Below are 12,232 nucleotides of genomic sequence, written 5' to 3'. Positions count from 1 at the left end.
GCTCCTGCTCCTTCACAGCCACTCGTGCCCACTGGATGGCTTCTTGTCCCCAAGCAGCTCCTGCTGCCATGGGCTCCTTTGGGGACAGCTGCCGTGTCCTGCCTGTGCCTGGGCTCAGTCCCCACCATCTGCTGCCAGCACAGGAAAAGGCAAAACCTGGTCCCTGCCCTGGCCCTGGTGCTGCTTCTCATACAAATAATCAGAATTACTGAGCACAGGGTTTCCCATGGGAGCAAAATGCTGATTGTGGCCAGTTGCAAGCAGGGGCAGAACCTGCTGAGGGATCAAGCTGATCCCTCTGCTATTTGGGGCCTTTCCTGTGCTGAGTTTCTCACCACCAGCTGTGTTTGAAGGTCCCTGGAGTTCAGAGATTTCCTGAAGAAGGCGCTGGACAAGAACCCAGAGACCCGGCCCAGTGCTGCCCAGCTGCTGGAGGTAGGGCCAGACCAGAGACCCCAGACTGGATTCTGATTATTTCTGTCTTGTTTAGAAAGTTCATAGCACTTTTCAGCCATTAAAACTCTCCAAAAAGGATCAGCAATGTTTTCCCCCTTTGGAGCAACCTGCAGAGCCCCTGTGGACACCATGTGGAGCAGAAGCAGCTCCTGTAAACACCCCTGTGGCAGCCAGCTTGGGCTGTACCTGGTTAGCCCTGATTGAAACTCAATTCCTTTCCTCCTGTCCCTTCCCAAAATCACAGCAAAGACTGGAAGCTGCTGTGAGTAGTGTGTTCCCACTGTGAGCACTGAGTGATCCCAGTGCTGTGGGCACTGACTGATTCCAGCCCCATTCCAATTTAACCTCCCCCAGGCTCTCTTTGTCCCAGGGATCCTGCCCTGCTCCTGGTGACATTCTGTGGGCAGATGTCCCTTGTCTAAATCCCACTGCTGCTTTTTTTGGGGGGGAATTGCTGCCATAAAGCAGCTTTGGGGAGCGCCTGAGGTTCAGTGTGCCCTGAACCTCACCCCAGTTCTCTCCTGTGAATTCCTCTGGGGGTAAATCCCAGTGACACTGCAAGGAACTACCCCCTCAGGTCTCTGAAAGCCCAAAGTCCTCCTTGGGCTCACAGGGTGTGACTTTGGCCAGCTGACACTGTCCCTGTGCTTGGTTTTCAGCATCCCTTTGTCAGCAAGGTCACCAGCAACAGGGCCCTGCGGGAGCTGGTGGCCGAGGCCAAGGCTGAGGTGATGGAGGAGATCGAGGACAGCCGGGATGAAGCAGAGGAGGATGACTCCTCCGAGTCTGCCTCGGTGAGCAGCTGGGGCTGTGCTGGGGGAAAGAACCTGGTGCTTTTTTCACCTTCCAAAAACTGGTTTGGGTCACATCAGGTGGAGGGGAAGTGGTTGATTAGCCAGGGAGGGGCTGGGTTGTGGTGGCTGCCAAGGGCATGGGGAAATAATGGTGCTCAGTGCCCACTCACAGGAGGGGCTCTGAAAAGTGGTTAACAAACAAAAGGAAAAGGGAAAACAAAAAGGGAAGTAAGCCCTGATGCAGGCTGGAGAAACTGCAGGGGAAGCAAAGGCAGCAGCACGTGGAGGGAGCTGGGCAGATCTGCCCCTGGGCTTGGCTCTTTGCAGGGGACATCTCAGAGCTGCTTGGGGACACATCTCAGCCTCCCTCCTCTGTCACAAAGGGAGTGGCTCATCCACAGTGGTGTTAGCCATGGGAAAATGAGTTATTGTGCAAATTCCTCATCTGCCTCTTAAGGATGTGCAGGTTCTGGGGCTTTTTCATTGCTCCTCTTCCTCCCCCCCAGGATCCCTGGGGCCACCAACCTGGGGCAGGATGGAAGCATCCCAGGGCAGACGTCCTAAAAGGGACATTCCTTCCCAGTTCAGTTCAGGGTGACCTTGCTGTGCCTTGTAGCCCTCGCAGTTGTGTTGAGTGGTGGTGCTAAACCCAACATCTGCCCTTGCCTGTCTTTGCAGCCCCCTGGGAAGCACAAGAGGGACTCCTCTGAGGTGAGCCAGCTGAGCTTTGATGGGGAGAAACCTCCAGACTCATCCTTGCCCAAAGCCCTGAACGGCTCCATGGGCACTGGCAGGGACACCACAGAGAGCCAGAGCCACAAAGCCTCAGACAAAGGGGTGAGCAGTGACAAACTGGAGAGCAACCACTCCACAAAACCCAGCTCGGCCCCCTCAGCCACCCAGGACAAGCCAGACATCATCCTGCAGCCAGGACACTTGGGAAACTCAACGGAGGGGAACAAGGAGCCCAGGCCAGGCAGGGAGCAGAGGAAGAGCCTTGGGGAGAGGAAGAGCATCGGGGAGGGGAAGAACATCGAGGAGAGGAAGAGCATTGAAGAGAAGAAGAGCATTGAAGAGAGGAAGAGCATCGGGGAGGGGAAGAGCCTTGAGGAGAGGAAGAGCCTTGAGGAGAGGAAGAGCATGGGGGAGAGGAAGAGCATGGGGGAGAGGAAGAGCATGGTGGAGCGACCAGAGAGCGTTTTCCTGGAGAACTTCAGCGAGGAGAAGCTGGCCAATGGAAGCCTGGAGCCCCTGGGGCCGTTCCCCCGCTCCAAAAGGGACTCAGACTCCGGCAGCACCTCGGCCTCCGAGAGCATGGACCTCACCATCTCCCTGTCTGCTGACCTGTCCCTCAACAGGGAGAGCGGCTCCATCTCCCTCAAGGTGAGAGTGCTGCCAGGGGGTGCTGGAGAGGGTTCAGCAGGGAGGAACCCTTCCCTAGGAAAAGCTCTGCAGGGTTTGTTTCCATGCTGCCTGTCCCAGCTGGGCTCAGGCCAGCACAGCATGCACAGCTGGGCTGAGCCGTGCCAGGGGGATGTGGCACATCCTCAGGTGAAGGAGGAGCTCTTGGTGGAGCTGCTGAGGGTTCATGTGTCCTCTTCTGTGCCAGGCCACTGAAATCCAGGGGAAGTCTGATGTCTTGGGGTCTATTTTGTGTGCAGTAACCACGCCATGACCCTGACTCGTCCTTGCTCAAGGGTGAAACCCCAAATGGGGCTCCCTAAACTTTATCCATAGTGCATCACTCTGCTGCTCTTCCTTGGCACTCCTGATCCCAGGGAAAAGCTCATCTGGCCTTGTGCCTCTCAGTTTTCCCAACACCTGGTTTGTGTCAGCAGGGACTGCACAAAGACCTCCCAGGCTTCTTGGCTTTTGCTAAAGCTTCCTGGAGGCTGGGAATGCTTGACCTGGAGCTGCCCAGGCCAGCAGGGCTTCGAGGAAGAGGCAAAATAACTGGAATGGTATTTGCTGAGCTCCAGGAGAAGAAATGCTGTGCCTTGAGGGGGCAGAGGGAAGTGTTGCACAAGATCTTTGTCACGTTGCCCGCATGAGTGAGAAGTTCCCGGCACAGAAACGTGCCTGAAAACCTTTCTTGGCAAACCCTTCCCCACCTCCTGCTGGGAGCTGGAGAGCCAGCATCCCCCAGAGCAGCCTGCAATCCTAATGGCTGGAAATGTGATGCTCTTGCACAGGAATTTCCTCCTCCTCCTCCTCCTTTCCAGCACACCTGGAATCCTTGAGGAGGATGCCACACAGAGATTTGCTCTCTGAGTTGGTCCTTTTGAAGGGGAAAGGAGTTTTTTGGGTTTTTCAGGGGGTAAGCCACGTGAGGAAGGTGAGAAAGGGTCTTTGGGAGGTGGGTCAGTTTTGTTCAGGGTGGAAGTCCTGCTGCTCCATGTTTTGGTAGCCAGGCTGGATCTCCAAACTCACCGATGGTTTGTGCTCCATGTTGTTCTTCTGTATGTTCCTCATGAATAACAGAGCGCTAGAATTGCTCTGAGGGCTCCAGTGCAGCTCTGAGGGCTCCAGTGCAGCTCTTGCAGCCCTGGGGAGCTGCTTCAGGGCCCCTCCTCTCCCCCTGCCACCCCAGGACTCGCGGCTGCAGAAGAAGACTCTGAAGCGCACCCGCAAGTTCGTGGTGGACGGCGTGGAGGTGAGCGTCACCACCTCCAAGATCATCAGCGAGGACGAGAAGAAGGATGAAGAAATGAGGTTCCTCAGGCAAGTGGGGCACTGGGATGGGGGAGAAGCAGGGTTTCCTCTGTGTGAGCTAATCCAGTTAAAATCCTCTTTGTTGTCTTGGTCCCACTTGGGCAGGGGAAGGAGGGATTCAGCTCAAAATGCAGCAAGGCTGTGGCAAGGGGAGGTTTGTTGTGGCTGGCTCTGTCCTCTGGGGATGACTGAATGTGTCCCCAGGGCTGCAGATGCCTGGCTCAGTGGAAATTAGCTGGGAAATCTTCTCAAGATGTTCCTCTCGCTTTTGTTCTCAAATCTCCTCAGACTTCATTAACAGAATGGCCAAGGGAGTTGTAAACTCCTGGAGCATTATTTAATATTCATGGGTGTATCCTCCCTGCTTGATGACTCCTTTGCAGATCTTGCAGCCTTCAAACCTCCCTGACTTATCCTCAGAAAGAGGCGCTGCTGTTTCTAGCACTGAAATGAAAAGGCCCTTAAAATAATTAAAATACAAATTGTTTCATTTGATGCCCAATTCCAGGCTTCCTCATGCTGCTCTCAGGGACTCCCTGAGAGGATAATTTGTCCTAAACACTGTGTCCCTGTGGCTGCCTTATTCCTCAGCCCCAAGATCAGATTTATGTAAAAGCTCGTTAGCAGAGCTCATTTACTGAGGTGCTTTTGGGTGGTTCCTGAGGTGCTTTTGGGTGAGCTGGATGAGGGGAGGGATGCAATGTCATCATAGATGGGTCAGAATTTGGGAAAACTGCCTTTTTTTCCACCCAAATATGAATAAGAACGGATATAGAGCACAGAGGCCAGGCCAGAGCAGTCCAGCTTGGGATTTGGGGAGCAGTGACCACTAACCCAACTGGCACAATGGGTATTTGGGCTGCTGAGGGACACCAGTGCCTGCAGAACCCCCTCAGGAGCTTTGCCATGGCTCATTTGGGGAGCTGTGAATGCTAAAGGGCCTTACCTGTGGGGGCTGTGGTTTTCCAGCAGTTCCTATGAGCAGCATCCTGCTCCCTGCAGTGTCCCAGCAGCTGGAGCACATCAGGCAGCTGGGATCTCCCTTCTGCCTGTGCTCACAGCAGCCCAGGGTGCTCAGAGCTGTGGGCTGCAGTTTCCACTCCCTGCTGAAACACTCTGCTCGTGGGTGTGCCCATCTCTGCCCTCTGAGCCTTCCTGACCCCGCACCTCTGTGTGCCCCTGCCCGCCGTGCCCCTCTGCAGGCGCCAGGAGCTGCGGGAGCTGCGTCTGCTGCAGAAGGAGGAGCACAGGAACCAGGCCCAGCTGAACAGCAAGCACCAGCTGCAGCAGGAGCAGATGCTGCGGCGCTTCGAGCAGGAGATGATGGTAGGAGGGCAGGGAGAGCCCTGGGAATCAGCCGGGAACCCAGGGGATGCTCTCCGGGTTGGAACAGCCTTGGGCATCATAGGAACCCCTTTGGGATGTGAAGCATGGATGGAGGGTGGAGGTTTTGTGGGCTTTAAGCACCCTGGGAAGCACTGGCAGCCTTTGCCTGGCAGGGTGTAGCAGGGAAAGGGTTGTTCTGGACTTTCTCTCTTTAATGATCTTTTCTTTGATGTCTGTTCATGGCTACTGTGAGAAACAGTTTATAGTGCTGTTGTAATTCACAGGGAAAAAAAAAAAAACTTTAAATAAGAAAGCAGCACGGCCTGAGTGTGACAGCAGGAAATCTGGCAAGGCTCTGGGTGTAAATTGAATAAACCGGCCTCACACATTTGGTCCCTTCTGTTGAAGCAAAATAATATTGTAGCTAATCACACAACGGTGTGGGTTGGAAGGGACCTTAAAGAACTTCTCCTTCCATTGCATGGGTGCAATGTTGGAGCACAGAGCTCCAAACCTGAGGTGCTGGTTGGAAATTTCGCTCCTCTGTGAAGAAGCTCAATGTGCTCCAAAGTTTGTGAGATGTTGGTTGGAAGTTCCCCTGCTCTGTAAAGAGGCTCAATGTTGGAGCACAGAGCTCCCAACGTTGTGAGGGGTTGGTTGGAAGTTTCCCTCCTCTGTAGAGAGGCTCAATGTTGGAGCACACAGCTCCAAATGTGAGGTGCTGGTTGGAAGTTTCCCTCCTCTCCAAAGAGGCTCAACCCAAGCAGGAACAACCCCTTGCTCCCTTTTATATTTTTCCTCTTTTCACTTTTCTTTTTAAACTTTCAGAAGGCAACAAAGCAGGAACCCGAACCCTAACCCTAACCCTAACCCTAACCTTTCCTGGGCAGGCCAAGAAGAAGTTCTACGACACGGAGCTGGAGAACCTGGAGAGGCAGCAGAAGCAGCAGATCGAGAGGATGGAGCAGGAGCACGGGCTGCGGCGGCGCGAGGAGGCCAAGCGCATCCGCCTGGAGCAGGAGCGCGACCACGCGCGCTTCCTCGAGCAGCTCAAGCAGATGAAGAAGGAGGTGAAGATTGGGGATGGGAGGGAGGGAAGGTGATGTCCTGCAGTTCTTTCTTCTTGGGAAGTTCGGCATTTCTCGTGGCAGAACTTAAGAGGAAAGCAGTTGGTGTTTTATGAGGAAAGTGTTGATTTTGGGTGGTTCCTGGGGTGGTTTTGGGTGATTTCTGAGGTGGTTTTGGGTGATTCCTGAGGTGCTCTTGGGTGATTCTTGGGAGCCTTTTGGATGATTCCTGAAGTGCTTTTGGGTGATTCCTAAAGTGCTTTTGGATGATTCCTGAAGTGCTTTTGGGTGATTCCTGAGGTGATTTTGGGTGGTTCCTGAGGTGATTTTGGGTGGTTCCTGTTCCTGCTCTGCCTGCAGCAGGAGCGCGACCACGCGCGCTTCCTCGAGCAGCTCAAGCAGATGAAGAAGGAGGTGAAGATTGGGGATGGGAGGGAGGGAGGGAAGGTGATGTCCTGCACCTCTTTCTTCCTGGGAAGTTCAGCATTTCTCGTGGCAGAACTTGAGAGGGAAGCAGTTGGTGTTTTATGAGGAAAGTTCTGCTTTTGGGTGGTTCCTTAGGTGTTTTTTGGGTGGTTCTTGAGAGTCTTTTGGGCGATTCCTGAGGTGCTTTTGGGTGATTCCTGAGAGCCTTTTGGGTGATTCCTGAGCTGTTCAGTGACTCAAGGGAGGGTTGTTCCTGGCCTAAAGTGCCCTGCAGGAAAATTTAATTTCCTCCCCACAGGTGAAGAACGAGGTTGAGAAGCTGCCACGGCAGCAGCGCAAAGGGAACCTGAAGGCGAAGATGGATGACTTCACCCAGAAAAAACAAACCATGGTGAGACTCAGGGAACATCCCCCAGCCCCAAAACTGGGAAATGTGCAGCAGAATAGAGCATCCTTCCTGCTGCAGGGACTGGCAGGTTCTGCAACACCAGCAGCTGCTTCCCAAGCTGCAGCAGAGGGAGAGCTCATGGTGGCACTGCTGGTTTGTTAACAGGAACAGGAGTTTTTGGCCAAGCAGAAGGAGGACCTGGAGCAGGCCATGAAGAACATCATTGCCCAGAACAAAAGAGAGATCTGTGACAAGGAGCGTGAGTGCCTCAACAAGAAGCAGCAGCTGATGAGAGGTGGGTGGCAAAGGCTGGGAGGGAGGGGAGGCAGGGCTGCAGCCATGGCTTTATCCAGCCCTAGCTGTTCCCACGCAGCAGATGCTGTGACAGAGCTGCAAGCTGCCAGGATGGGATGTGGAAAAAACCAGCCTTGCCAGGTCCTGTCTAAATGTTTAACAATAATAATACTTAGTGCTTTAATCTTCAAAGTACTTTACAAATATGAACCAATTAGGCTTCATAATTGCAAGAAATCAGGTTCCAATATGGTTTGCAACCAGTTTCTCATGGAAAACAGGAGATGAATGGTCACCCCCAACATCTGCTGTGCTGTTGGTGTGCACAGAGGTCTCTCGAGCTTGGGACACTTTGTGTGACCAGGATGGGAGGCCAGGGTGGGTGATCTCCTGCTCCTGCTCCTCCCCACAGACCGAGAAGCTTCCATCTGGGATCTGGAGGAGCGTCAGCAGCAGGAGAAGCACCAGCTCATCAAGCAGCAACTGAAGGACCAGTATTTCCTCCAGAGGCACGAGCTGCTCAGGAAGCACGAGAAGGTGAAGGATTTACACCCTCCCACGCTGGTGTGGGCCAGCAAAGTGTCCAGGTGTCCTTGGGTGTTTCCCTTCCAGGATGAAAGGGGGGAAATCACCAAGGCTGTGTGTTCAGTCCCTATATGGGCCATTCACTTAAGAGCTGGCCTCAATCCTTGTGGGTCCCTTCCAACCGAGAATATTCTGTAATTCTAAGGGTGGGTTGGGAGTTAAAGGGCTTGGTGATTATTAATGAAAAGGGACCAGAGTACAGCTGGTGTCAAGAAGGCAATGAAGCCTTCTTGCCTGGGACATGTGCTCTGTGTTGTGTGCATTTAACATGCAAGAAGTTGCGAATTCTGGGGGGAAATTTTTCCCCCCAGAAAAATTTTCTGGAAATCTGCCACTGCCCAGGATTTGACATGGTTGATTCCCAGAGCATGGAGTGAAGACTGGCACTTCCGGCCCTTCTCCTCTGCTATCCCAGCACGTTCATCCCCTCTTATCCCTTTGGAGTGTCACCAGCCAGCTCCAGGCTACTCCCAAATGTGCCCTCCAGCTGTCCCCGTTCTGCTCAGGGCTCTGGGGAGGCGACCCTCCCTCTGAGCCCCGTGTGCCTGCAGGAGAGGGAGCAGATGCAGCGCTACAACCAGCGCATGCTGGAGCAGCTGAAGGTGAGGCAGCAGCAGGAGAAGGCCCGGCTGCCCAAGATCCAGCGCAGCGAGGGCAAGACCCGCATGGCCATGTACAAGAAGAGCCTCCACATCCACTCCAGCGGCACCGCCTCCGAGCAGAGGGAGAAGATCAAACAGGTCAGGGCCTGAAGAGGCACCAGGAGTTGAGGCTTGGCTTGGTGAGGGGGGAGAAAGCTGCATTTTCCCAAATTGCTGTTTCCATATTCTAACTTACTGCTGGGTTGAATGGCTCTGTTTTGTGGTGCTGCATGTGGTTTTCAGCGCTGCCTCCATCGTGACAAAGCAACACAAATATTTTCTTTGCTGTGCAATAATGGAAGCTGGGCTGGTCTCTCAGGCAGCCCCAGAGGCCAGGGCAATGCTGCCTACATGGGCACCTGCTTCTCTGTCTTCCAGTTTGCCCTGCAGGAGGAGAAGAGGCAGAAGGCAGAGCGGCTGCACCAGCAGCAGAAGCACGAGTCGCAGATGAAGGACATGCAGGCCCAGTGTGAGAGCAACACCAGTGAGCTCCAGCACCTCCAGGTACTCATCTCTCATGGCTTGGGCTGCCAGAGCTGCCTGTGCAGGGCTCAGCCTCTGCAGGAGTGCCTGCAGAGGACTCTCAGGGGTTGATGTCTCCTTGCTCTTGCCTTGAGAGGGTTTTGTTGCCGTGTCTAAACGTGGAGCTCAGAGCTCCGAATGTCTCTGCCCACAACAAGTCCTGTTTGACTGTAAGAAATAGATATAACTGAAGCTGATAAGCCAAGAAACACTAATAATGTATTACAATTAAGAAATAATTAGCTTCTGATTGTCATAGCATGAATTATAATGTCTGCATTGTCTCACCCTTCACATGAGACTGGAAATGGAATAAAAGTTTTTAAAACACCTCGCAGTTAGCCCATCCCTAAGTCAGAAAAGAGCTTAATCCAACATTTGCCCACTGGCTGTACAGTTCCAGCTGCTGATGGCTGTTGTGTTTGCTGATGTGTTTTTAGAATGAGAAGTGTCACCTCCTGATTGAGCATGAAACGCAGAAGCTGAAGTCCCTGGATGAGAACCACAACCAGCACATGAAGGAGTGGAGGGACAAGCTGAGACCACGGAAGAAGGTGGGGCTGTGAGCAGGGTGTCCTGGCTGGCTGGAGGGGACAGTGCCCATAGCTCCAGAACCATCTCAAACCCCGCTCTTGTGTTGTTCTCTTTGCTGAAGGCCCTGGAGGATGAGCTGAACCAGAAGAAGCGTGAGCAGGAGATGTTCTTCAAGCTGAGCGAGGAGGCCGATGGACAGGTGCCAGTGTCGCCAACCAAACACGCCAAGTTCGTCCCCTTCAGCTCCTCAGAGAGCTTGTAACACCTGGCAGGCCACCAGCTGGGACTGGCCGTGTCCTCCTGGGCTGCAGGGACAGCTTGGACTGGGAAGAGCCTCTCACAGCCTCTTGCCACCACAGCCTGGGATAAACGTGGCCTCTGTGCTGAGGGACGCTGGCTGGAACTTGGGGTGGCTCTCCCAGGAGCTCCAGGCTGGGAATTGGGGCAGGAGCCTCTCTGGATTGCACTTGCACTGATGGCTGGATGCTTTTGGGGTGAGCCTGGTGCTCACTGGGTTTGTCAGCTCAGGCTGGAGCAGTGCCCACTCTGATCGGGGGACACAGCCCCTGGGGCAGGGCTGTCACCTCCCTCTGCAGCCTGGCTGCTCCTGTCCCTGTCCTTTGTAAGGCCTGGCCTGGGGCACAGCAGCTCTGGCATTGTCTTAAACTCACCTTGGCCTTAGACTTACCCCTCCCCACCATGGCCCTTTTATTGCCACAGAGGGACACAGATTTGGGGTTTTTTGCCTAGGGAGGGCTGGGTTTTTTCTTTCCTCCTGCTCCCCACACAGCCTGTGCAGAAAGGGGCTGGATGTCCTCCCAAAGATGCTCCTGCTCTTCCTTTGCTGTGACCAGTGGCACTGAAATAAACACCACAGCCCCTCTGGCACTAACTGTGTTCTCAGAGGCTGGTCTGGGCTGGTTGCACTGCCCAGCTGTGGGTTCTGAGGCAGTGCAGGTGCAGAGGGGACATTGGGGACAGCTCAGTCCTGCGGTGACACAGTGACTGTCACTGCCATGCGCCTTGGGGATGAGTGGGGTGAAGGGTGTTACAGCCAGAGCTCTCACATCACACAGCTGCTTCAGGCTGGATTTTCAGTCTTTCCTGTGTGGGGCCCTGTGGGTCAGGCAGAGGGTGATGTCTGCACAGCATCGCTGGGGAGGAGCAGTGGGACAAGGGAAGAGGAGATGCAAACTGGGCTTGTTGCTCCCAGCACCTCCTTGTCCGCTGATGTCTCATCTCCCTGTGATGTGCCACAGCTTTTTGGGTGTTTCTCCTGGCTGGGAGTCGGGGCAGAGGGGCAGAGCAGGTCCTCTGTCCTTTCTGTCCCTTCCTGGGGCACAAGGCAGGGCTTGGCTGAGCTTGGGTGGGACTGGGAGCACAGAGCTGGGGAGGGCTCAGGGACCTCACTGGCAGCACCTTCTTCTTTACACAACCCAAAGGTGTAAGGCAGCACTTAAGTATTTTTTTCTGGACAACAATGTTTGTTTTAGACCTGTTTCTTTAGCAAGAAAAAAAAAATATTCCTGCTTAAAAACAAGAGAAAGAAAATCTAAGAAAAAAGTTGTTATTTTCAAGTCCCCTCTGTTGATTCACTGGCATTTCAGGGCAAGGTGGTATGTGATGTGCCTCACTTCTGGGTACTGGGCTGAAGGAGGCAGCCCCCAGGTCTTTAACTCTGGATCTGAGGGTTCATTTCCTACCCTTTTAGAGCCCCTAATCCATATTTATAAACTTCCTGCAGGCTGGCAAGGCTCTGTCTCTTTGGGCCATCCCAGGTTACCTCTGATTTCACAGCAGTCATGTCTCTGTGAGTGAACACAGGAAGGTTCCTGCCCCACCTCCAAAATGTGGATTGTGCCTTCCAGATGTGCTAACACCTGGCTGGGAGCTGATGGAAGGTTAATGAACACCGAGGGATGTTCCGAAATGGGACAAGGGCTGTCTGGAGATTGTATTCTGTGTTCTCTCCCTGGGTATGCCAGGCTCCAGTACCTGTCCTTCACCTACAAGGGGGGCACATCATCTGCTGTCATGTTTACAGCATGGTTATCATTTTCCCTCCTTTCAAAAATGGATTTTTTTGTTGTTCCTGTTCAAAAGGAACCACAATTAAACCCAGCTTGCTTTTCAGGGAGGGGATGGGACACGATTTTAAAAATTGTGGCTTCGAATAAAAAGGGGTTTTTTAAAATATTTTGTAAAATATCTTCAGTGGGGCCACCACCGTGATGTAAAGACTTCTCTAATAAAGTAACAAACTGAGAAACCTGGGCATGGGTCTGATTTTGTGCCTGCTTGCCAGCTGTGACCTCAGCTCAGCTTTGCTTCTGCTCTGGGTTTTGCTGACTGGGAGAAACTTCTGGCATTTGAGCTTTGCAAGGCTGGATGAAGGCGGGCTGGAGCCTCTGCTGCTGGGTGAGCTCAGTGCGGGCTCAGATGGTGCTGGGCTGACACTGCTCGGTCAGCAGCGAGTACTGCACCGAG

At 53.6% G+C, this 12,232-nt stretch overlaps 1 protein-coding gene across 1 annotated transcript in view; it reads left to right on the top strand.

Moving 5' to 3' along the window:
- STK10 (serine/threonine kinase 10) overlaps window positions 1-12,014 on the top strand; it is a 41,598-nt gene extending 29,584 nt beyond the window's left edge. Inside the window, exons 7-19 of the mRNA XM_063169053.1 lie at window positions 354-435; window positions 1,116-1,250; window positions 1,929-2,633; window positions 3,841-3,971; window positions 5,165-5,288; window positions 6,179-6,358; window positions 7,080-7,172; window positions 7,335-7,464; window positions 7,876-8,000; window positions 8,600-8,788; window positions 9,068-9,193; window positions 9,652-9,765; window positions 9,867-12,014. Of these exons, the coding sequence (XP_063025123.1) occupies window positions 354-435; window positions 1,116-1,250; window positions 1,929-2,633; window positions 3,841-3,971; window positions 5,165-5,288; window positions 6,179-6,358; window positions 7,080-7,172; window positions 7,335-7,464; window positions 7,876-8,000; window positions 8,600-8,788; window positions 9,068-9,193; window positions 9,652-9,765; window positions 9,867-10,007 (2,275 nt within the window). The 3' untranslated portion in view covers window positions 10,008-12,014. The remainder of the gene's footprint in view (window positions 1-353; window positions 436-1,115; window positions 1,251-1,928; window positions 2,634-3,840; window positions 3,972-5,164; window positions 5,289-6,178; window positions 6,359-7,079; window positions 7,173-7,334; window positions 7,465-7,875; window positions 8,001-8,599; window positions 8,789-9,067; window positions 9,194-9,651; window positions 9,766-9,866) is intronic.
- The last annotated feature ends 218 nt before the right edge of the window (window positions 12,015-12,232 follow it).

Source organism: Melospiza melodia, chromosome 14, assembly GCF_035770615.1.
Source record: "Melospiza melodia melodia isolate bMelMel2 chromosome 14, bMelMel2.pri, whole genome shotgun sequence".
NCBI lineage: Eukaryota > Metazoa > Chordata > Aves > Passeriformes > Passerellidae > Melospiza > Melospiza melodia.
This window is presented reverse-complemented; position numbering and strand designations above follow the sequence as displayed.